A 26,757-nucleotide genomic window follows, 5' to 3' on the forward strand; every position below is an offset into this window, starting at 1 on the left:
TAATATATTTGATGAATAAAAGGTTTAAAAGAACTGCATTTATTCAAAATAAAAAAATATTTTCTAATAATATAAATCTTCTTTACTATCACTTTTTATCAATTTAACACATCCTTGCTGAATAAAAGTATAGATTTGTTTAAAAAAAAAAGAAAGAAAAAAAACTACTGACCCCAAATTACTGACCAGTAGTGTATATTGTTGTTACAAAAGATAAAATAGAAATAAAAATAGAAAATAGAAAATCTATTTTTAAAAATGTAAAAAAAATATAAATCTTTTGTAACAACAATATACACTACTGGTCAGTAATTTGGGTAGTAATCACAATATTACATTTTTTTTCTGTTTTTTTGATCAAATAAATGCAGTCTTGATGAGCAGAAGAAACTTCTTTCAAAAACATTAAAAATAGTAATGTGTCCAAACTTTTGGCATGTACTGTATATATATGTATATGAGTGTGTGTGTGTGTGTGTATATGTGTGTGTATATATATATATATATATATATGTATATATATGTGTGTGTGTGTGTGTGTGTATATATGTATATGTGTGTATATGTTTGTATGTATATGTGTATGTATATATGTATTGTTATTGTTCTTGTGTGTGTGTGTGTGTGTGTGTGTGTGTGTGTGTGTGTGTGTGTGTGTGTGTATGAATGTGTATATATATAAAATGTATGTATGTATGTATATATAAATATATGTGTGTGTGTGTGTGTATGTATGCATGTATTGTTCTTGTTGTTTTATTATTTTCATTACATTTTAAAAATATATACATCAAAAACCCCATAAATTACTGTTTTGTGTGCTCTTTACAGAAACACATACTTCTATGGATTTATAGTCCACTCTAGTCCATTTTTATATCTCAGGGATGATAATTGTGGGCTTGAATGTGTCACTGCTGGATCAGATTGGGTCACAATAGGGAAGTTCAGCTAACAACTATAATCGGAGGGCTCAGGAGGCTTTCCCCAGAATATCCCTCACATTGAGCCACAGAGGCCATTTTCAGCTTGATGGGGAGTTCCATAACACAGATTTGAGGGTGAGAGTGAACCCGGGCTGGCACTGACTTTAATAGATAAAGCGGCAGAGGCGCCTGGCTCTCTTTAGAGACGCAGAGTGATGATGGATGGAAGAGACGGTATTGTGTTGAGGGCCGATCAATAGCTGCCACCGAGCTCAGTGTATTTCTGTCACTGTGGAGTTGAGTGTAGGATGTCAGCTGGTTGTTGCCAGGATGATTTGGGAAAGTTTAACACCAGCCTGTTCTGACGCCCCACACATCAGTCATTTTGGTTAACAGAAGGGTTTCACGGTCATTTCTGCCACACACAGTGACTCTCTCTCTCTCTCTCTCTCTCTCACAAACACACACACATCTGTGCATGTATGTTTCATATTGATTCTCTCCTTCATGGAGTAGTTATGTTGTCTGCTGTGAAGTACCTCTCATTAGTGACTATACAATTATCACACACCGTTTAATTCAACTGACACCATTATACAAGGCTTTACAATGATAAATAGCCTACTGCGTATAATCTACTACAATAATAATAATAATAATTTAGAAATATGAAATACCTTAAAAATATCCCCTTGTCACAGCTTCTAGGGGGGTTCTAGATGTGCTTTATGTTACCAGCTTAACCATGGTAAAACCACTGTAATTTCTGGCCACTCATGGCTTATTGCTTTAAAAAAATAAAAAGTAAATAGAAAATAAATAAAAAAGAGCAAGGTGGCCAGTGGTACATGATGATAATAATTCACTATTTTTTTTTTTATCCTTTGAAAAGTCTGTTGGTAGATTTTGAATAGATTTATGTCTGTTAATCAGCTAATGGCAATAATCTCAAATTGGCCAACAGTTGGCAGATAAATTTGTCTTTTTCTAATTTAGGTTTTTACTCCTTTTGAAAGCTTGTAGAAGTAAACCATGACCAAAAAAAGTGTACATTGTCAAGAGTTTCTCCAAAAGAAAAGTTCCTTGCTTTTCCATGACTAAGTATTAAAGGGATTTTTGTGTGAACTGTCCCTTGAAGTAATAGTCATGATGTAAGAATAGCAATGATTTATGATGTAACTTGTCAGAATTTAGCACAAAATGTTGTTTTTGAGCTGTTTTAGCTCCTCCAGTAGGTTTTGTTGTCCTGTTTGTGGATGTTCCCCCAAGGATGACTGCATTGAACAAGCACTGTTGACTCATCTGAAGCAGCACGTCATTCTTCATCTGTATTTGTGTGTGTCAGACCAGTCTGTAACTCTGTCGCCCTGCTGATGAATGTGTGTGTGTGTACGGTCTCTATATTTATTGTTAGCCTGTATTAATCATGCAAGAGCTTGAGCTACTGTCAGAGTCCCACAACCTTGTTTACATGCTAACTTGCATTCCTGCAATGAAGCACGGACAATGGCAGTCTTTGAAAGTGATCGGAACGTACTTGGATTGCGTTAATAAGGCAGTCATTGAGGGACATGTCATGTGCTCTGGGCGGGGGTGTTTTCGTTTTTTTGTGTTTTTTCCACCTCTTTAACAGACCATGCGTACAGGCCAGGAGAGACGGCAGTCAGCACTCATGATTCTGGTAATGATATCATTACAGCTAGTGATTGCTTCTCATGCATTGTTTAGCAGAGACATGTTTGAAGTGCTCAGCAGAGATCTCAGGCAGATCTTTCTCAGCTTGCAAGCTGAATCAAAAGGCGGAAAGCAGATCAAGAGCAGGAGACACCTTTTTAAGCTCTCCACTCACTTTGCCAGAAAGAAGAAAGTTAAATTAACATCCTAAAATGACAGCATGTTAAAATAATAATAATAATTCTAACACACTCCTTTCTTACCCATATACAGTACAGTGGCCCCAAATCATATTTGGACCCTTACAAATGTCTGAATGCTATTGCATTACATACTTTTTTAATGTATTTTGATATATATTTTTTAAAGTAATACAGATTGATTTCATATTTTGTTATATAGTAAACTTAAAGACATTTGTACATTTTTTTAATTGTGGTTTAAATACCCAAATACTTTTTTTCAGGGGAGGGCACTGAATGGGCCAGATGGGACACCCGCCATCTGCAGCCACATCAACATCCATCATCCCGCATGCTCTAAACAGCATCAACACACGGTCACGTCCAGCAAACCAGAACACATTTCAAGCGCGAATTACAGAACACGCCCGTAGCATTTCTCAACCTCTCAGATCTCTGTGGTATCTAAAACGAAGCATCATAAACCCAAGTGTGATTGTGATACAGAGTGCTGTACTCAATAATATGTTTTTTTTTTTTTTTTTTTTTTTGCAGACCTGGTCAAACCAGTAGTTTTATATATATATAACTTCATGTATCGCTCCTTTTATACTTTCAACCTCAGACAGTGACCTTTGTGTTAGCAGCATAGCGATCTACGTCTGGGTTGTTCGCTGCCTATCTGTCATTTCCTGATGTAATTTTAAGCTTTGTTTGCGGCTATATCTGGGCGACATGTCATCAGTAATGAAAGTGGTGTCTAGGACAGGCTTCGCTTACTCCCAGCTCTTTAGCAGTAATTGCATCTGTTGGTGGTAAGTATAGGATTAGTGGCTTTAGATAAATTTCCACCGAAAGGACCTGTCTTCTGTAGCTTGTTTGTCACTCTCTCTCAGCTTCTCTCTTTCTCTGTCCTGTTCATCTCTCTGTCTGTCTCTCTCTTTTGGTTTGTTGTCGGTTGCGCGTCACGCTCCAGTTGGCCTGCTGCATTCTCATGGGAGTACCTTTAACACCTCAGCAGTGCTGGCTTTCTTCTGTTTAATCTTCCCCTTCCCCTGCCCAGATTACTGTATCAATAATACTCTGCCCGCCCCCTCAGACAGCACTGCCCCTGGTACAGTCACAGGCCATACAGTCCTGACTCATGCAGGAATATGTGGGACGTTTGAGGCAACGTAATTAAATTGCACTGTGATTGGTCTCATCAGTAACCAACAGTTGCGACTTTGTTTTTCTTTCTGTCTGGGACGCCACTGGTTCACCAGTGTTTGTCACCAGCTCAAAAAAACAATGTGAGAAAAATAACATCTTATGACCGTGTGGTCAAGTTGGTTCTCTTTTTTTTTGTGTTGTTGCTGCTATTTTTTTTTTCTTTCTTTTTTTTCCGTCCTTTAGCTAGCTGATGATTTCATTGCTCAGCCCATCTTTCAGGCTGTGCATTTTGTTGAACTGTCTCCTTTAGACCCCTTCCACTTGCAGCTGGCATGGCTAACCCCCTGGCCCAGTTCACAAAGAGAAATACTCTCTTCATTTTCTGCTTTGAGCTTCATCACAACATGGATAACCGCACAGGATGGAGATGAAAGTAAATAACCAGTGAGGTTAGCCCTTGCAAGCTTCCCGGCCCGGTCTGTCAGGGCCACATTTCTAACCCAGACCAGATGTCAGTGTGAACTCACTCTGACACTCCTCACCTCCAATGTACCACCTTTATTCTTCTCTGTCCATCTTCTTTCATGATCTATTTTTTATGACTGCAGAGTGTAAGGGTTTTTTTATTATAAAAGTTTAAATATATCAAGTGTACACCGTACTTTCCCATTTTAAAGTGTAGATGCAACAAGTTAGCAATGTTCTGAATGTATTCCGAAAGTATTGTTCCTATAGGGATTTTTAAAAAGTCTTCGTTAAAGTGTTATAAACCATGAACCAAACCAACCAGCTATGACATATTTGAAAATCTGACAAAAAATACAAAGGTACAAGACTGTGTACTTAACGGCTTTAATGAGGGGAAAGAACTACAATCCCATGAATCATTGGTGGAGATTTCTCTGCAGAATCATTGATAATGTCGTTTTTCACCAGGATTTCTGCTGTTAAACACAATTGTTTAAAAAACAAGTTGAGAAAATGTGTTCTGATCACAAAAAAAGCATACACCATCAATTAACGACCTCGTAGCACAAAGTAGGTCTGTATTTAAAGGTTTATAAGCTGTCATTAAAAATCAATTCCTCTATGGAGAAAATTAATGGGATTTTTATTTGCGTAACCTGACTGTTGCACTTTATACTGTGAGTTTGAGAGCAGGACTGCCTGTCTGACTGACCAAAGCAAATGGGGAAATATTTGGGAAATCTGTTTGGAAATGGAAATCTGTTCCCAAATAATAATGTAAAATGTCTATTTGTACAAGTATAATTGGAAGTCAATGGATTCTTGTGTGATCGCAGCTTTAACATTTTTAATCTCCTTATAGATTGACTCCTGTCATTTCACATTAGTCTCTCTCCTCTTTTTAATTATGGCACACAAAGACTTAGTTCTGGTTCTGGTTAGTCTGTTGTGCTAATTGAGTGACTTTTTAAAGTGTAGATTTATTATAAGTCCAGTATTTCCATAGTCTTGCCTAGTGAAAAGGCCTATTACAGTTTTCCAGTGGGGTTGCATTAACTAATTCCTGGAGCTAATCTTGAAATAATGCTGCTTAATCACTCTTAATAAAAGAGTGGCTCACCTTGGCTGCTGGATGGCTGCATTATCAGATCATTGAGCTGTAATTGGTGTCATGAAACCTAGTGGTGGGTTATCTCCATGGGGATTGGAGTTTTTCCCCAACTTTATGGTGCAAAGATTAACCTTGGAGCGTTTGACCTCTGTGCAGTGAACACAAACATGGGTGTAGCTGCAGCTCTGTTACCCGGAAAAGGGAAAATCTTCAGACTGGAACCAAATACAAACAGCTAAATGCCAGGTTGGAGAGTTTTGAGTGATGTCAGATGGTCTATTATAGATTAATGTACATGTCTTGGGTCTATTATGCAGTGGCTGTGACAGACAGACAGATTGCAGGTGGTCTCGGCCCCTTACATCCATGAAGCACTGGTTCTTTCCACCCCCTCTTCCCCTCTAAAGGCCGAGGTTGTCACAACTGGTCCCTAGAGTTGTTCAGTCGAGCAAAGGGCAAAGCCCAGCACACATAATTGGAATCTTTTAACCCTCACAAAGCCCTTTTATTATCTAAAAAAAAGCTGTTTTATTCATCGATACAAGTTTGAAGATATGTCTTGCTTGAACGTGCACAAATTGCCTGTTCACACCAAAGATGATAATTATAAAGTTTTAATATTCATGGTAATTCTATGAGAGTAGGAAAGTCACTTTCAGAATGATTCTTTCCAGCTTATGATTGATGAAGCCAATCATAATGCATCTGACTTTAAAAAGCTTGAGCATTCAAAGTGGTAAACGACATGAACTTAAACTTGAACAATGTTGTCATGGGTTGGTGAGGATGCTAGTTGTCGTTCTTGGTGTGGATGAGCCTCAATGCTGGGTATCGCCAACTACCTCACAATATGATACACATACTATGGGTACATTGTTTGTGACACGTCAAAATATTTATTTTTGGTTTTGGAAGAAGAACTGAAGGTGAAATGATGAATTTCCTGTTCTATATAGCCTAACACAGAGCCTTGAAATGTGCCCTAAATGAAATAATATCATTGCGACTCTAAGCTCCCATTAATTAAGGCTGTATGTGTGCTTTGTTTTGCAGGAGGCCGCCGTGTTTGCGCGAGAACAAGGCTTTGAGGTGAGTGGATGGAGGATCACACACTAAACAGATCCTAAAGGATTATTTTTCAGCTGATAATGAAGTTCTTTTTCGGACAGTGATTGATGTGCTATTATACTCTCTTGGCCCCCTTGCAGTGGTCGCCATAGCAACCTGGCAGTCGTCATGGTTTCTTTGTTCAGCCAGCACTCCGGCTCACACACTCTCTCTCTTTCTCACACACACACAAACACATTTTCTCCCCTACTCTCACACATTCTCTTCTCCTCTTTCTCTCTCTCTCGTCCCCCTCCTTTTCTGTTATGACGCATTCCTCCCAGGTCTGCACCCAACATCGCCTACAGATGTTATTTATTGAATTTTGAGAATGCTCTTGGGAGGAGAGAAAGAAATCCTTAGGGGCTGCTTTCAATTCTGTCGGTGTACTGGGCAGGGCTAGCAGGTGCCTTTGTCGAGGAACCCACCTTGTTAGCTTCATTAGACCGCGTGAGGATCCGGCACGGCATTACGCTCAATTATACCGCGCTGCATCCGCTCATAAATACTGGATCACCTTCCCCTCTAGTCTCAGAATGTGGAAACACTGATTGGCCTTGTTTGTACATAACACGTCAAAACAATACGAGTTATCTCTCTGAATAGCAGGGAAATGCAAACGTAATAGTAGTGTTTCTCGTCTCATATTCAAAAGTGTACATGAGGGGGGCGGGGTGGGTGGGGGGGGGGGGGTAAATGTGAATTCATAAGCAAAGTAAATGTGAGTTTAGGAACAGCATGCTTAAATAATTGAAGTGGCTTATCTTTTTTCAAATGCAGTGCTATCCGCCTGAATGTGTTTCGTCTCAGTATGAATAATTGTCTTCCAGGATCACTCAAGGTGCGATCGACGTGACTGGAATGCAAAGCAGATTCTGGCAGCAGAGTAAGTTAGTGAGTGAGAGAGAGAGACACGAGAGGGAGGGAGGGAGAGATAGATAGTGTGCATGGGCGAGAGAGAGAGGAGGAGCAGTTCGTGAGCCAGGGAGATAGAGGGGGGGGCGAGAGCTTGCATCGCACAGAGTAAATATATAAATGGCAAGCACTGTCACACACTGTGAGTACCTCTTCACTGATTTCACACACGTCATGTTGATTTAGGGCTCAGAGAAAAGGGAATCTTTGACATACGAGTCTTTACCCTGATTTTGCTTCAGAAATAAACATCTCAACAGAGTATAGCAATTGAAATGTTAGCATTTAGTGACAGGATGGAGAGAAATCGAGAAGTTTCAGTCCCCAGACGTGCAGAGAAGCATGTCATCGTTTGTTTTTTGATGGTGGCGTTTTTTTCAATATTATTCATACACGCCTCTGCACATCAGGTGACTTCCACATCTGCTTGTCTGCTGACTGGTTTTTGTGGTTCGCAACATCAGAGACAAACTCCCCCTTTGTTTATCAGTAAAAATCTTCGTACCCCACCCAAAGCAGCATTTCGAGGTGTTGAACAAAATCATCACTTCCGGAGAAATTGGTGCAAAATAGAAATGAAAGTTGTAGCCACTGTGGCCCTTTTATTTCATCAATCACTTACTTTAAAACGCTACAAAAGCAGACAAAACGCTTCATGCTTGCTGGCGATCAGCTGCAACATATTTTTTAAGCAAATTATTCTGTTCCATGGCATCCATAAAATGCGATTGAATTTTTTATTTAATATGTATTTATAAAATTTTAAGTATAATATTTTATGTTTTACAATTAATACATTTATTAATTTTGAAAGGACACAATTTCAGTAAATGTTTTCAATGTGGTTTGCACACATGTCATCCTTCCTAATTTTTTTATATAATATAACAGGGGGCGGCAACCTTATGGGACATGGAGCGATAATCACGGAAGCGCACACCTGCAGTTACACAAATGGTTTGTTGGATATGCATGCTAGCGCAGGTTAAAATCTTACACTTTAATAGCATTTTATAGCTCTTAACTTAAAACAGGCTGTGACTATGAGGATTGATTACCTCAAAATGTACGTCCGTATGCAAGTTTGAGGGAATATATATGAAGAGTTCAGATGCAAAAACCTCTAAATGCCATCTGAAACTTCCTCCTAGAATGATCATTTTTATCAAGCTTGTATATTTAAGTTTAATAATTTCACTTAAATGGCAATTAATAGGTAATTTTCATTGCCATTTAAGTGAAATTACTGAACTTAAATATACGAGCTTCATAAAAATGATCATTCTAGGAGGAAATTTCAGATGGCATTTAGAGGTTTTTGCATCTGAACTCTTCATATTTAAATTAAATTCATGCATCTCTTTAGCTATTGTCACGTGTCAGAAATTATCCCTCAGTGTGCCAACATTGCCATAGGTTACCGACCCCTGCAATTTTACAAATCCATCCATTTCAAGCAAGTCTATACATTTTTAAGACGCAACATTTTTTTATTTTATTGTATTAAGATTGTTATTTATATTTCCACCCAGATTTTTAATGCAATATCACAAAATTTGCATAAAGTACGTGGATGGAAACCCAGTTATTGATATGCATTATTGTGGTTGTAGGCACTCTGAATCTTGTAGCTTTCCTAGGAAGCAATACAAACTTCCAATAAGCTCTGTGATTATCTGAATAACTCCGGAGCAGACGCTGCTAGACATGCTGTACCTTAGTAAAGATAATATTTTTCTCACGTCTTAAACAATGTGGCAACATTCAGAAGTGTGAAAGAAGAGTGTTTTTACAATACAGCTCTACATCTTGTGAAAATATACAGGCTTTATTAAAGTGAAAATCAAACACGTCTGCTTAGCATCAATCCATTTCCCTTGCTTCAAAGAGATGCCTTGTTAATAAATCAATTTACATCTCAAGAAGGTAGATAAGAGTGTGTTATTTTCTCTGTATTGAGCCGGCATTAGATCTGGCTCACAGTGTGATCCGATCCTCATCTGTTTTACTTAAATACCCTTAGATGTTGAATCTGCCGCAGGGTAATTGATGTTCTATTGGCTGCTGTTCCTCCTGCAGATTACAATGAAGGAGCTGTTTTATTAGCTTTAATATGGACACAGAATTGGACACCCTAATAAAGCAGGGTTTTTTTTTCCGCCTGCTTTCATCATTATTAAAGAAGAACATCTCTTATGATAATCACTGACAGCTACATTATGGCTTTCATGAACTGATAGCTTCCATTGAATAGAGAGATATTATGGTTAAGCTTAATTAAGCTTGTGCTTATTATGTTTTTTTTTTTACACTTAAAACCTTCATTACACACCCCTCTGATCAAATTCAGTTATTGAGTAGCAAATAGTCAATGGCATGAATATGCTAATGTGTGTCTGAGACCTAAGCAAGGAACTGTGTAGTCTTTTTACACTGAAGGGATAGTTCACTCAAAAATTATGTCACCATTTAATCACTCTTGTGTCATTCCAAACCTGATTGATTTTCGTTCTGTTGTAGAATGTGAAAAATTTCTGTTTTGACTGTTTTTATCCATACAATGAAAGTTAATAGTGAAATAATAATAGTTAATAAGGAAAGTCCAAAAATATTATTGACCCCAAAAAACAGACATTTTTTTAAAATTAGACAGAAATTAGAAATTGCAAAACAGTGTCATTAGTTCAGGAAATCCGAATCGTCACTTCTGGGAATGTTGGCGCAAAATAGAAATAAAAATTGTAGCCACTGCGATACTGTGACTAATTTTATTTAATGAATTACTTCAAAACTTTTCAAAATGCATACAAACTGCTAGCGTCATGTTTGTTAGCGATTAGCTGCAACTTTTTTGAGCAAATTATTCTATCATATGACTTTCTGAGGTTGACGTTATGTAACTTTTTTTGATAGACTTTTGGTATTTATTTGTTCATTTTTGGTAACTTTGTTTAATTGTACTTCCTGAACATATCTTCTTACCAAAAATTTTAACTCTATATATAATATTTAATATATATGTAATAAAGGTCTCCATCTTGAGCAGCAATATTGAAATAATATGAAGGTGAGTAAATTATGGCAGAAGTTTCATTTTTGAGTGATCTATTCAGACAATAAAGAATAAAGAAACATAGTGTTGACAAAGGCGACCAACACTCCTCGACTTTTCTCACTTTTTACATTCAGTCTCAGTTACAAATTGCCTTAAACAAGCCCTGGAATCCAGCATCACAGTATTAACCTCTTCATTAGCACCTCTGTAGACTCCCACAACGCCTCTCCCTTCTCTCCTCCTTGGGAACGATCAACCTTTTAGTGGTGATTAGAGGCTGTGTTTGGGGAAGTGATTAAAAGCCCCCTATGAAATTTAGCTGGAGCAAGTTAGCGCCAGTGGGGGAAACGGCAACATGGGAGCGCACATCCCACGTCAGCTGCTCCTAACAGTCTCTGCAGCCCTCTGCCCCCCAACCGCAGCACCTGTCTGCAGGAGAGATGCTCACAGAAAGCCTCTTTATTCCCACAAGGGCTCTTGCCTTTCTCTGTCTGGACTGAAGGATCCAGTTGTGATGTGTCTTGATGGGTTAATTATGAGAATAGCTCTGACAGTTGATATTCAGATCAAAGCGAACAGGCGTTCGGTCCCTCTCGGTCCCTCAGGCATATATGTATTCACACCAGCAGATAGCTATGCAGAGATAAGTGCCTGAGAGTGAGATGGGAAGGCTAATTTATACCCCACACCTCCCAATTCCTCTCACTTTCTCTCTCCGAACTCTTCCTTATCCGACTCGCCCCTCCTCCCCCCAAAATCATGCTCCTAAAAATTAAACGACTTTTTAGAAGTGAATGATTAATCTAATGAAGCTGCAGAGGTGTTCTACTTCTGCTAATGAAGCCTTGCATTCTAATAAGTCACAGGCATACACTGTAATCATAATTGAAATGCCAAGCAGGGTTAAAGACAAACTGTGATCGCAGATGTTGCAGAGCCGAGATGTATATGTTGAAAGAAAACGAGTAGGCAACGGCTGCTGGGGGCTTTTATTCAGAGCTCAGGGTCCACAGATTCCAGCTAAACATCTGTTTTTCAATGAGCAATCGCTGTATCCTGAATACATATAACAGACTCGGCTTTTACAAGCGCCTTGCAAGTTACTATGCGTGCAGACTCCCCTATGTCTGAAATGAAACACCTTCTCGCTCTTCAAGGAGTAAAAAAGCTGGTTTGACACAGAGTTTGCATTTCTGATTTGCATTGTTCAAGGCCAAAGAAAGAGTAAATTATAAATGAGTAATGGTATTCGAGCAAGTCAGACATTTAATCTGCGCAGTTTAATGGAGCTCCATATGAATATATGACTCCATAGGTGCCTTTACATTCCCACCCCCCCTCTGGGTCTCCCAGCGATTAAGTGTTCATGAGCAAGTGTAGCTTCACTCTCTCATGGCTATCATGTGTTTGATAGTTATAATGACGGGATAATGGCAGGCTTGTAGGCAGCCACTTCTCGTCACAGGATACCTATAGACCCGCAGCCCCTGACAGATTTACAGTGCGCAGTCAGCTGATACTGTAAAACAGTAAGGTTTTTATAGAGCCCTGGGCTCTGCTTAAAAAAAGAAAAGCCACCAAATTCATACTCTCCTGCTTTCTGGGTCTAGCCTCAGGCCTGTACTGTCTGTGGTGAAATTTTGCGTAGAAGTAGTTATTATCTAGTTAGTTTTGCATTCTGTTGCCAGTTCCGATCGGAACAATTTGTTAACCTTCCTCAAAGTATGCTGTATCCATATTTATGAAGTGGCTTCATAATTGTTGGGGGGGGGGGGGGGGGACTATTGTTTTCAATTAAAATGCTGGTCATTAAACCTGATGCTTGACAGTAATTTTAGACTTTTTACTATTCTGTTTTTGAAAAACGGAATTACTGAGGCAATTTTGCTTGCTATACAAATGCATGTGAAAACAACTGTCTGGCAATGTAAACTCACACTGAAGTCAATATCTTGAACAGCGAGTGCTGCTGTAAGCTGATTGAATCCATTCGGCGCTCTGCTGATTGGCCAGACTGCAGGAAAGCAGACCCTTTTAGTCAAGTGTGGAATGAAGCAGAGGTGATGAGGCAGCTGGGCCTGCCTGAGACACCACACTACACCGCCATTAACAAAACTGTCAAGGGCTGGTGGTTGCCGTGGCCAAGCAGCCTCTGTAGCCCGGTTTTGGCAGGGGGACGAGTAGACATGTGACAGACTCAAAGCTTTGGCAGGGGTTGCACTGCCTCAGACCCTCTTACTGGGGCTTTGTGTGACTCAGGGTGGGGGTATGGTATCGAACCACCAGCACTCAACCCATAGACAAACCCACCCCCCAGCACCGGCACCACCCATTCCACACACTTCCCCCTACCCCAGCGCCTTCTGTCCAGTGCCAGCTGGGAGGTGTGAGGACTAGGAAATGCAGATGATCTCACTCAATTCCCTAAACGTCAAGCACTTGCATACATGCCTATGAGAACTTCTCTCAGCTCTAGCACTATCTTTAGGTCTGTATGCCATTATCGATTAGTTTTATATATAATTTACAGTGTATATATAATATTTAAAAAATAGTATCCTTAATATTATATTATATTATATTATATTTATATTATATCTCCCATGTTGCCTCTAAGTGCCATCTGAAAACTTAAGTCTCCATATATATATATATATATATATATATATATATATATATATATATATATATATATATATATATATATATATATATATATATATATATATATATATATATATATATAAATTTGTATATTGCAAGATTTGCCTACATACAATGGCCTGTGTATTTGGGAAGTATGTCTTTGCATATTTTAACAAGATATCAAACCAAGTGGCATTTATTTTAACATAGCACAATTTCTAAGAAAACCATATAATGTTTAAAGATATGTAATAGTTTTTATAAAATAGCACATTTTTCTATTGTTTTAAATTAAGATGACAAAGTATTTGGCCACATTTTGGTCGTCAAATGTTAGTGGAACATGTTCATAGATAGCTAACTGGGGTTAACAGGACTGCGTTCTGATCTGCATGCTTTACAGAGCCCACTCCCACCTGGCCAAAGCTGGCACCCCAGTCAGGATCTTGTGCTTTGACTTCTCCAGTGCCCTCAACATGCCTCTCCGGCTTGGTAACAAGCTCAGCCCAATACCGGTGAACGCCTCCACAATCTCCTAAATCATAGACTATTTTACCAGCAGGCAGAAGTTTGTGAGGCTCCAGGGAAAGAGCGTGGAGGTGGTGTAGTCCTACAGGTTGCTTGGAGTCCACTTAAATAGCAGACTGTACTGGACAAACAAGTAAGCTGTGCAATACAAGAAAGGTCAAAACAGGAGGCGCAGATTTTTCAACATGTACAACAGGTTGCTATAGTTATATTTTCCAGTCTAATGCAAAATATGTTCTGTTACTGGACTCATTAGTGATTAGTGTCAATTTCAGCATAATTCTTTACATCTTCATAAATATGCTTGGAGTATTGTAATAGTAGTAGTAGTGGCTTATTCCACTACAGTTTTTTAAAAGAGTTTTAAAAGTTTTTTAAATATTCCCCTATTTTGAAATGGTTCCATTAAAAAAAATTTAATACCCAGACCGAATGATGTCCAGTTGTGTTAACAGTTTTCGCTTATGTATTCTTTCATCAAATGTGGATGAATACTGTAAAAAAAACTACTCTGACAGTGTTTCCTGCACTACTGTTTAGCAACACAGCTAAAGAATCTACAGCACGAAACATACAAGTGTGACCAGTGTAGTTTGTTTCCCGAACGAATGACTCTTATGAGTCCGTTCTTAGAGAAATCGAAACATACAGCGCAACCAGAGTAGTCCGATTCCCAAATGATTGACTCTCAGTAGCTCTCAATCCCTCTAGAAGACTTTATTTTCAGAACACCACTTTTGTATTTCTTCTGTTTTTGTTTGCAACCAGATTTACATTTCAACTTGTTTGTTAGAGCATTGGCTCTCTCCTATTATTTCAAACAACTGCTAGAATTACTTTTTTCTTAAAGAAAGTTAAGTTTTCAATGTATTAGAATACACGTGATTGCAAATTTGAAAATTTCCTCAATGTGATATCCCTCTGCATAGGGAACAGTGGTACTGACCACGTATTTTACAAGATTGGATATTTGTCAATAGACATGTTTCCATCCACTTTTTGCACTGTTTTATCAACAAAGTGAATATGCATTAAAAAAAATTGCGCAATTTGCTGTTTCCATCCAATTGGCCTTTTTACTGATTAAATGGTGTATGACGTTATCCCTAAAAAATGTTATCCTATATATTTGTAAAATGCAGTAATAAGACAATTGGAATTCACCAGTTTACTATATAATAGGCCTATTACTAAATTAGGAAATCAGAAGATCGATAGCTTCTCTGACAGGACTGCAGGTAACTGCATTTGTGTGACGAATCTCATACGCGGGCTAATTCATATAGTATTACTATTGGCTAATTCTGTCATGTGACACCACATTTATTGGTGTTAAAGCCCTTTTTCTCGACATAGTGTTTCCGAACTTGTTTTTTGTGACATTTGAAGTATCAACATAGAATTTATAAGCTAAACTTAAATGGAAAAAAATTGTCTTGACATTTGCGAAAATTGGCATTTCCATCAGCTATATCGGTAAACATTTTGATGCGCTAAACTCTTTTTCGCAAAACAAATATTTGGATTGAAACCTGGCTAATGATGCTCAGGATCTGTTGCGCACCAAATCCTCCGCCATTGTCCTGTCAGTCATCTCTGTTTACTCGTCTAAATGGTTTTTATTTCTATAAAAAAAGCGAAACGACAGTGCGAGTGGTGCCGCGGTGGGCAAGAAATGTAATTGGTGTACAGCCGAACACCGTGTAACACCGACTACTGCAGCAAGCCTACAGTGCATTACAAATGCAACCGTTCCAAAGCCAGAAGATTAAATACATCAGTGGATTGCTTTAAAGCCACTGAGTGATACATGCGTCATTTTGGTATATTGTTAGCATTTAAATATTTCATTGGAATTAAAATGTGAGTCATGAGTGATGTGATTACACATGACATTTAGAATTTCAACACAACAGTCATTCTGAGTGAGAAGCAGTTGGCAATTGCAGTCACTAAACATGCTCAGTAGGTAAAATGATGACTCAGGAGCATGTTTTACAAGGTACAGCATTAAAGTAAATCTTATCTGATCTGGAATAATTTAATATTTGCTTCTTGCCCTCAAGTATGTTTTATGTTTTGGTAACACTTTAGATTACAGCGATTTTTACAGTTTAACTTTCGGTAGTTAGAGTGTACCTATAAAGTACTTGCATGTAAGTATAAGGGAACAATATGTAACGTTTTGGGAATACAGGGGTAACAACCAGGAGAATTAACTAATTATTTTTACTGTAAGTATTTTAGAACTAAGGGGTTCTTATTCTACTATTATGATACAACAATCCTACATTTGGGAGCAATTTAGCGAGAACATACACTGCGTACCTTTTTGTAATAATTGTGTACCAATACATACTGTATAGGCTTTTTTTAATTACAGGGTACATATATGTGCATTTATACAGTAATCTTTTTAACAAAAGTGCACTGAAAACTAAAACTTTCAACTTTTGCTTAAATATAAGGGAAAGATACTTTTTCATGTAGTGTTGCTTGTTACCCTCTTGTTCCATGTAGTTACAGGGTAAGTAGAATAAAAATACATACACAATCTTACATCACTGACTCTGAAACCTTTATTTGAAAAACAAGTTAATTCAAAACAGATTTATAACACTAGTTTTTCCTTTAAAACTGCTTTTTTTTAATCAATTAATTTCAAATGCTGAAGTCTTGAAAGAAAGTAGCACATTTTGTCCCCCCTTTTTCTCTCTTGCTGGGCTTCTTCCTTTTGTTCCTCTCCTTCTTTTTCTTTCTTTCCACTGATGAATCTGAAGAAATCATGTCTCTTGCTATTATGTAGTAGAAGAAAATGCAGAAACACGTCCTCACAATTTACTTCTCTTTTACCCTCATGCCATCTGAGATTTAAATGACTTTCCTTCTTCAGATTAACACAAATTAAGGTTTTTAGAAAAATAAATCATCTCTGGGAATACATATAATGCAAGCTTATGTGTTCCTAAAAGTTGGAGCATCAAATAGCACATACTGGAATAACTAGTAATCCATACAACCTCAATGGATGAATCAATGTCTTCTGAAGTGAAACGATAAGTGTTTGTAAGAAAAATTACAATATTTTAAACTTTTTAAACTGTAGACTATCGCTTCAGATCAACTGTAATAAGTTGTTTTTCAAATAAAGGTTTCCGAGTCAGTGATATAAGATTGTGTATGTATTTTTATTGTACTTACACTGTAACTACATGGAACAAGAGTATATTTCCCAGTATGTCATTTTTTTTATATATATATATATGTTTAGCTTTACTTGCCTTGAAACATGTGAGCCCAAACTAAGGCTGCATTTACACTGGCACAACAAATCCGATCTTTTACTCACATCTGACACAGATCGGAATTGGTTGCCCACGTGTAAACAAAAATCTGCATGAGATCTGATCTCAGCCACCTCCAAATGTGGTTTTAAATCAGATACATATCTGATATCTGGACATCAGACCTGTGGAAACATGCATATCCGATTCCCCTTTGAATTCCAAGCCACCACAAGGTGAGGAAGACACATTTATTCACAAAGATAGCTTTTTAATGTTGTATTATGAGGCAGACATACCTGTGTGCTCTCGCTCACAGCTTTTTATTGAGGTGGGAACTTTATTTATCTTTGTAAAGAAAATAAATTGCGCGAACACCGAAACATTCTAGAGCTGGTTTTCCTCTGCCCGTGACAATAATATTATATTATGTTATGAACAAAACAGCTTCACTACTGAAAGCTACATTATATTTCTCAGCAATGAGGTGATACTTACAGTATAAAAAATGTGTTAATTATCCTGGTTGTTACCCCTTTATTCCCCAAACTTTACATATTGTTCCCTTATACTTACATGTAAGTACTTTATAGGTACACTATAATCACCAAAAGTTATGCTGTAAATTTGTCTTAATTACGCAGTACTTTCCTGGCTGTAATCTAAAGCGTTACGTATGTTTTTTCTCTCATGCAGACGGAAGACATTGAGGAGATTGCGAAGAAGGCCCAAAGCTTATCCAAAGTGAACAAGAAAAGGCAGAGGATTGTTGTCTTCACCCAAGGCAAAGAAGGAACTGTAATGACCAAAGGTGCGTGGGTCAGTTTTCATCTTTTCAGAATTAGTTTTTATAATCACACTTTTAGATTGGGACCGTCTTGTGTTAAAAAGAAATAACACAACCCCCAGAAACACTTTTAGTTATTTACAGTTGAAATGATGTTGATAGATTTCCTCTGTAAACATTAGTGAATAGCCTCAAACAAGGTCATCTTAAGAATAGAATGCCGTTTCTCTGGCGGCTTCCGATGTTGCTCAGTGTGAAATGAATTCGCCCTTGGCAATGACCTCCTATCTCTCAGATACAGAATTTGAATCCAAAGGGCTGTTGCAGTCACATTGCTATGGTAACCGAGTAGTGGGGGATCTTTCTGTGGAGTGGATAAGTTTAACCGTATAGTGGGGAAAGCATAACAGTTGTAGCTGATTAAACCAGCGGGGTTTGAAGTAGAAAGCGGGAAGGCAGCAGGAATGTAAGGGGACAGGCTGAGCTGTTTATGCTCTTCTTCTCCTGCTCTTCATTTCTTCTCCTTTTGCTCCTGCCAGAACAACATTCCTTGTTTTACAGTCCGCCTGTGCCCAGTCTCGGCTAAATTCCATTTGTTCAAGATAATTCGCCTTTTATTGCCTTTTGTATTTTGATTCATTGAATTTCCCAGTGTTCTTACAATGAATTCCGTCGAGGTTGGACATTATTTAATTCTCTCGAGGACACAATGAGCAGCCACCCTTGCAACGCACTGGATAACCTGGGGGATAAAAAAAGAGGTAAACATGGTAAAGGACCTTTGGTGTCTGCCTGGAATCAAAAACCCTCAAGAGTTTTGGCCTAGCAGTTAGCATATATGCATTGGTGCTCATGCAGGAGACACAAGTTTGTCCAGTCCAGTCTGTGTCCAGTTTTTCCTCCCTCTCAGTCAAAACTGTCAAATCCCGAAGTTTTGCATTTATTTGATCAAAAATACAGTAAAAACAGTAATAGTGTGAAATATTACAATTTAAAGAAGTTGTTTTCTATTTTAATGTATTTTCAAATGTTATTTATTTCTGTGATGGCAAAGCTGAACTTTAAGCAGCCATTACTCCAGTCTTCAGTGTCACATGATCCCCCAGAAATTATTCTAATATGCTGATTTGGTGCTCAAAAAACTTTTCCTATTATTATCAGCATTGAAAGTTGTGCTGCTTAACATTTTTGTGGAAATTGTAAAAAAAAATTATTTGATGAATAGAGAAGTTCAACAGAATAGCAATAATTAGAATTATTATTTTTTTACATTGTAAATGTCTTTACAGTCACTTTTGTTTAGTTTAATGTGTCCTTTCTGAATAAAAGTATTAATTTCTTTTTTAAAATACACAAAATAACTTACCCCAAACTTTTGAACATTAGTTAATTTAATGGGACTGAATAAAAAATAAATGAATCATCTTCTTTCTTTCTTTTTTTTTTTTAAAGCATTTTATTTCCTCTGGCAGTGTTTAATTAATAGTTTAATTAGATTTAAACCATGTTTATTTACTCGCCTAAGTTTAATTTTACTCACATTTGCAACTTCGTAATTGTTACTTTTGGATCCTCATTTCAACATTTCTGAAACAGTAAAATGAAATTACAATAATACAGCGTTTTCTTCATTTTCACTTATTTGCTAGTAGTGACGTGTTGCAGACCCCAGAGCTATACCATAAAATAACATGTTAAGGTTGTTTTTATTTTATTTTATAGGCTTTACTCTAAGTTAACTTGTAACATGACACATGACATCCCAATGACACTGCAGGCCTCTCTGAGTCCCTCTGCCCCTGTTAGCTTCTAGGTCTAATCCTATTCACAAGTCTGCACTACAGGATTGAAGTGTTGTTAAACAGAGCTGTCGCCGAGCTCTGTATTATACAATTTACACAACATGTTACCAGAGTAACGTGGCAAAGCTGGCTGTATTGGTTCCACTGCGCTGCGTTTATCACACAAACGCTAATAGCATTAGTCCCCCTGGGCTGATAAGGCTGCTCAGGCAATTGCTACTCCTGTAAAGCCTCATCAGAGGAAAGCGCTACAAGACAATCCTTCCCTTTTGCTACAGCACCGCCTCGCTCCCACTTGTTCCGAGCTAACTTTCAGCCTAAGCTTTGGCTTTGGAGAAAATACTCTCCTGGAGGCGTTTTACACTGCGCTGAGGAAAAAGGCGGGCTCGGCTAACCTCCTGCAGCCCTTTCATAAAGAGCCGCGGGGTCGGCGGCAACCTCCGGCGAACCCTATACGAAACGCGCACCCAATGCTAAGTAAGCGAGGATGCCGCGCAAGAGGTAGTTGGTCATAAAAAATGTCAGCCGTCGCACGAGCGGTGAATAAGTGGGTTCGGATAGCAGGGGCGACGGAGAAGGAGAGGGACGTTATTGCTCCCCGTTGCCTCCGCCAATAAACATCAATATAAAAGAGAATTGAAGATTTGCTCAACCTCCCAGAGGCTGTGCTCTGATGCCGTCTGATCTCTACATTTCATTTGCAATTTGCTCTCTGTGCGGGGATGTGATCATTCAGCAGGCTCTGAATGTCACAATGAAGTTGTTTTAATGGTGATTAAGAAGGCTGGGATGATAGGCCCTGGGGGCGACGTTCCAAAGAGATGCAGATTTGTTATTGTGTAGTTCCTCTTTGTGCACGCCGGCTTTCTCTCGCGGCGTAAACGCAGGCTGTCCTCGCCCCTCCACATTAATTTCCTTAATGAAAGCTGCCAGAAGAGGAACCCTTAATGAAGCACCTTTGTGACATCGCTGAACAGAGCGCGGCCCTGCTGGCGTACCTATTACAGGCTCGTATTAAGAGCGCAGCGCCCACGGTCTTTGATCTAATGATGGCTGAGTGTGCAGGGTCGCCCAGGGGCTCCGGCAGGGACGACAGCGTCACGGGGAGGAGAGGAGTCTGTGATGTTCTATTAGTACTTTCCCTCCTCTGTGAGTTCACGTATTAAGCTAACTTAATCGTGCCCTTCGTGACTGTTTTTCAAACTAAAACGTCCTGTTTTAATCCCAAACTACTTTATGTGTAGGAATGTAGCCCAACAAGGGCAGGCTGAGAGTTTCAGAGTCTCTGTGTACTGAATCATAGTTCATGAGTGTTTTGTTTTACTTTAACTTCCTGGAACTGAGGTTCCAGAGAGATAACCTTTGTTGTGTTTCTTTTAATATCACAAGAAGTGAAACTAACACCACAACACGAGGGGCGTCTTTGCATTTTTGCAGAGGGAGAGAGAAAGGCTGCTGCAGTTTTGTTTATTTGCAGTTGACTTGTAAGTTCCACTGTTCAGTGATATCTGGACGTAGCCATGTCCTTATCTTATCTAGACTGGAATACACTGGGCTTGGTTGTGGTTGTCCCAACTCCAAGCACATGATGTGATTTAAGACTCAAAATCCTCCCTCTTTATTTGTTCTATCGTGTGTTGTCCGGAACCTGCAATTATACTTGCAGACGTGGAGAACATCTGACTGCTTTTGCAAATGTACATCTCTAAAGTAGCCCTGATGTTTTGCAGATGCTTTTATAAGTCGGCAAGAAATTAAAATGGACCCTATTTTCTAAATGCGTGTGATAGATCTTGTTATGAACAATTTGTCCATGCATTATTCTTTTTTATTTTTAATCAAAATGTCAAACTTTTCTGTCTGGTGACATATACAAGACTTCTCCAATCATTTGGTTCACTTAAACCCTGCAGCCTCAACTTTCTTTCAATCGACTGCAAGCTCACATTTAGATCTACCTCTATCCAATCAACAACTCATGGATTGAACCAAGTTGCCGCACTTAAAAAAAAAAAAAAATTCTTCTTCAATAATCCGTTTCACTCGGATTTATGTCACAATTTGAGATAAATGATCTTTCGCTATTTCCAGTTCATTGACTTTAAGAATAAGAGAAATAAATTGCCTTTACTTCAGTTGCAGATAATTCTGAAGTTTCTCCATGTAATCCGTTTTGTTTTTGTCATCCTACTAAAGAGGAACATTTTCATTCCTGCTCCTGGAGAGGTGCTGCTCGTCTTGAAACTTATTCAGGAGGAATGTGTCTAATGCGCTGTCAGATTTACCTGCACATAATGAACTCCCCAGAGGAGCCTTTTTGTTTCAGTTTGTTTTCCTCCATCTCCATGAGCCCTTAGCAAAGGTCATTATGCACTCATAAACGCACACACTCTTCCTGTGTGTGTGTGTGTGTGTGTGTGTGTGTGTGTGTGTGTGTGTGTGTGTGTGTGTGTGTGTGTGTGTGTGTGTGTGTGTGTGTGTGTGTGTGTGTGTGTGTGTGTGTGTGTGTGTGTGTGTGTGTGTGTGTGTGTGTGTGTGTGTGTTCATGCTCTCCTTCACATTTTTCATGTGTTATGTTAGGGCTATTATTCTAGAAAGTTTGCAGTTCTTGTTTGTGTCTCATTAATGCAATGCACCTTCAACGCAGCTGAGCTAAAACAGAAACGCTGTAAACAGTTAGTGGCTGCTTGTTTTGATGGGCTTAAAAAGCAAAAGAACACTTCAAGTTAAGAGACGTAGCATTGACTGATTACATAAACGGCCCCTGTAATGCCTTTAACGACACAATGTGGCCTGAACTTTCCTGTTTAGACACCATAGTTTGGTTGTTTACTCCACATCAGAGTAGAAATATAAAAAGGTAGCTTACTTGTGCGATTAATTCTCACAATCAGGATTTCACATCTCAGTTGTGACTTTATATCTCACAACTGCAATATTATTTTTCATTGAGACTATTGCTCACTACTGCTTTGTTTCTCGTTATTGACATCTCACGATGTGACTTTAGCATGTTGACTGTTGCTCATTATTGGCTTTGTCAAAGTTGAGACATTGATTTAGTATTATCTTTGTTTATTGTTAAATATCTCCTTTTCTCACAACTGCAACTTTCTATAATTATATCTCAGTTGCGCTTTCATATCTCACAATTGCAATTTCATGTCTCAACTGTAACTTTACTTCTCAACATTAATATTATTTCTCATAACTGGATAACTGACATCGCAAAATGTGAAATTGCATCAACTTTATATTATTTTATCTCAATTTTGATTTAATTTTTAGCAAATGTATTGTGTTATTTGACTTAATATCACATTTACAAATATCAGTTGCAACTATTTTTCATAATTGTGGCTATACATCTCGCAATTGCGACTTAATATGTCACAGTTGCAAATTTATTTATTTATATAATTGTGCCTTTATATCTCACAATTGTGACAATTAACTTTATTTTTACTTTTTTTTTATCGTTTCATAGATTGAAAATTTTGAGCATATGCATTGCATTTCAGTATCTCACTCATGATGGGAAGGGCGACGGATGAAGACCTCCGCACGTCCACCAAATCGATCGTGACATCATCACCACTCGTCTTCAGCTAATTAGCATGGCTCAGAGGCCAGGGGATCTGATCAATGTCTCGCTTTGAAAAGGGCAAAACTGCCTCTTAAAGCTCTCTCCGTCCCAGACTCCTCTGATTATTTGTGCTGGTTATCTCCTGCCACTCTCGGCATGGTGGTTGCCCTTTATTAGCGGTTAAATGTGTTTGTCACGCTCATGTTTCTCTGACCAGCCCTAGCGTGGAGATAGTGGATCAGAGAAAAGAAGGCAAGTGAGGGCTGTTTCCTCAGTGTGTTTGCCAGGAGGAGGGCCATCCTTGTTTACTCCTCTGAGCTTTTGTTTGGCTCTGGAGCCGATGAGAAGTGGATTTGAGAGAAATAATCTCTCACCGTTCCGCAGCTGTCTGAAGGCCTTGAATCTCTCTCCCGCTCATTGGTTTTGTGTCATGTCTCATTGTGTAGTGAATAGCTTGTCATTCAGTAGCTCAGATATCTATTGGAGACAATCACTTTTTGAAAGTCGCAGTGATATATTTGAAACGACAATGCCTAAGATACAGTAAAAGAGTAATTATCGCATGACCTGAGGCGTTCATGCTTTTGGCTTGCCTTGGCTTGGCATTACGAGCGTAATCGTATTACGCCGCACATAACTAGTGATAACAAGAGAATTTATTACACATAATTGCCGTAACTCCACAGTGCTGTTAATGTTATGATGGCTTTTTCTGATGCTTGGGCTCTATAAATAGTCATGCATGCATTTTTGTCTTCATAGGCCTGTTTTATTTTTGAGCCAGTCCGATACATGTTTACAGCGATGCTTGTTCCTGGAGTGCCTTTGCGAGCAGAGCTGTGGTTTCCTCTTCCTCCTGAGAAGCCTGTGCCAAAAGGATACAAAACCCTGAAAGCAACATCTCACTTCTGATCTGAGCACACAAGTGTCAAACACAGCACCAAAAAAGAAACAGCTGTACAAGAGCTATTAATATAACCTCACAGCTCGGGAGGTGTAACTTTGTTGCCCTTTTTTTCCGCTCCCTGGATAGTCACGCAGAGGAAAGTATTTTCACTTTCTGCATGAACATGTAAAACGAAGAATGGCAAAACCACAAAAGCGATGGAACTCCCTGTGAACTGCCCAGAGACTGTGTTTACAGGGACGACCACAAGCCAGTAACAACAAAGACAGGTTTTGGCAGCAAAGTTTTAATTGCCATGCCTATTAAAGAGCCCTGCCAATGGCCTCTTTTGTGTTATACATTAACATGAAATTGGTCCTGGAACGCTCTCAGACTAACCAAAGCAGCATGTTGAAAGCCAAGTTCAATAATATGTTTTGAATAAAGATGTGATGTGTTCTCTCCGGTTTGATGAAATGGAAGGAGATGTCCATCAAGGATGGTTTTGGGGGGAATGAGAGCAGTGATTTAGGAATTTCATTTCTCTGTTTTTATTTGCCCTAGTTTGCTCTTGCGTGCTTATATAAATTGTCTGCATTCATGTTGGACCAGAACTTCTTGTAAAACCTTAATTCAGAAATGATTCTTATTAATTTTTTTTATTCTTTTAAATGATTTAATTTCCCTTTTTCAGCATACTTGTCCTACCTTCTTTCTGTTTTGCCTTATATTTTACACTTAAGAATTGTGTTGTTCATCAGGTTATTTAGGTCATTTTTTAAAAAAAAGGGAACCAAATGAGGTTCAGTTCTGTTAACGGTTTTCTCACGTGTATTCTTCTGCCCATGCGTTTCCTGCACTACAGTTAGGAGTTGCCTCTATACCGCTACTAAATCTACAGCGCAACCATTTGATTCCCGTCTGAATGACACTTATGAACTGATTCTTTTTAGTGAATCATAAACATACAGTGCGCCCAGTGTAGAGTAATCCCCAAATAAATGGCTCTTAAGTTTGGCAGTGGAATTGCATTCCCAAACCAAATATTTCTTCCTTAACTACTATAGAAGCATTAATGGAACCGGTTAAAAAAAACTGGATTCCCACCCCTCCTCATGAGTTTTGGCTGGAAGACAATACTCAAATATTATATTATTTTTGCTGTGCATGTTGGTTAACGATGACACACAAGGACGGTAATCAAAACATCCTATTGGACCAATTAGTAGTGTGAATCTTTCTTTTTTCTAAGCATCTGCCTCTTGCCTCCATTCCTTGAAACTCTTGTTATTGTCCCCATTGAGAGCTGAGAGAGGCTCCTGGACACCATTTGGCATCCAAGTGGTTGGACGCCTTGTCCTCCAGTGCAGCCCCTCTCATTTCACACGTCCTCCCCCATTATCATATCAATTGATGCAGCTTGTAGGAAACAAAGTGAGGTTATGGGAACCACCTAGAGCAACATGCACCATTAAACATCAATGCAAGGAGACTAGCACATATGCAAGTTCAGCCTTGTTTACCAAGATGGAAGACTGGCAGTGTATGTTTCTCGAATTCTTACAGCTCACGGTCCTCCCTCTGAACCCTAAATCAAGTTTAAATATGTTTTACACACCATGGTTTTATTGTATTGTCATTTGTTCTGTGCAACAATTTACATGGATTTAATAGGCAACGTGCTCTTGTGTTTTAAGATACCTTTTTATTGTAGCATATTTTTTTATTGTGGACTCTGACCCCTGGGTATGACCTAATGTTGTACCATGTACTTCCAAGAATCTTCTCATAATTTTTTTCCAGATGACTCACCACGGCTGGGATGTTTGGACTTTTCCCAGCATGCCTCTGGTGCGTGACCTGTCATCAAAGGGCAGAAGGGTTAGCCTGTTCTAGTACCTACATTCTCACCATGCTGAATTGCATCGTCTCTGCTCCCTCAAATCTGAATAGAAGAGTGCCGTTGCTTCATACGAACCTTAATCGTCAGTTTGATGTCCATTATTGTCTAGAGCCTATTCAGTTCAGTCATGGGTATCAAAGGAAGGAACAGTTAATGACATTTTTTTTCTCACTCTGTGGCTGTGCTGTTTCTGAGTCATAAAAGGAAGTAGAATCAGGTCAGCCTGTATACAGGAAGGAAGGAACCACATACAGTTTCATTTTGAGCATATTCATTTGCGTCTGGTCATTTTTTTTTTTTTTTTTTTTTTCAGTCATTTGTCCGTTCAAACAAAACTGCAGATTTAGGCTTCATATGACCATGTGCACTCGCTTCCTCTTGTAGTTTGATGCGAGGGAGAAAGCATGCTATAATGGCAATGTAAATATTGTAATCTTTAATTGCAAAATAATAGATAGATCATGAGTTTCTGTTAACTTAATTCACACGGAAGATCCTCTAGTTAATCATTTCAAGAGGAAGGCGGGCGAGCATGCTTCATTGCCTGCATTAATTAAGCAAAGTCATTTTGCTGCTAATTAGCTGATTCTAAAAGGATCTGCTTTTTGTGTAATTAATTATCAAAGACACAATCAGCTGACTCGTATAGGGAAAAACCGCTCGCACACGCAGCAGACGTGTCTTGAGTGCTCATTGTTGCATCAGTTGAAAGCCTTTGCTCACATTCTCTGTTGTTTACTGTCTG

The 26,757-nt window shown here is 38.6% G+C and overlaps 1 protein-coding gene across 2 annotated transcripts in view; it reads left to right on the forward strand.

The window, feature by feature from the left end:
• adka (adenosine kinase a) overlaps positions 1–26,757 on the forward strand; it is a 160,166-nt gene that overhangs the window by 128,115 nt on the left and 5,294 nt on the right. For both annotated transcript variants that reach the window (XM_081351505.1, XM_081351506.1), the window contains 2 exons: positions 6,567–6,602; positions 17,745–17,859. In XM_081351505.1, coding sequence (XP_081207631.1) covers positions 6,567–6,602; positions 17,745–17,859 — 151 coding nt within the window. The remainder of the gene's footprint in view (positions 1–6,566; positions 6,603–17,744; positions 17,860–26,757) is intronic.

The sequence above is a fragment of the Scardinius erythrophthalmus genome, assembly GCF_964197995.2.
Source record: "Scardinius erythrophthalmus genome assembly, chromosome: 21".
NCBI classification, from domain to species: Eukaryota; Metazoa; Chordata; class Actinopteri; order Cypriniformes; family Leuciscidae; genus Scardinius; species Scardinius erythrophthalmus.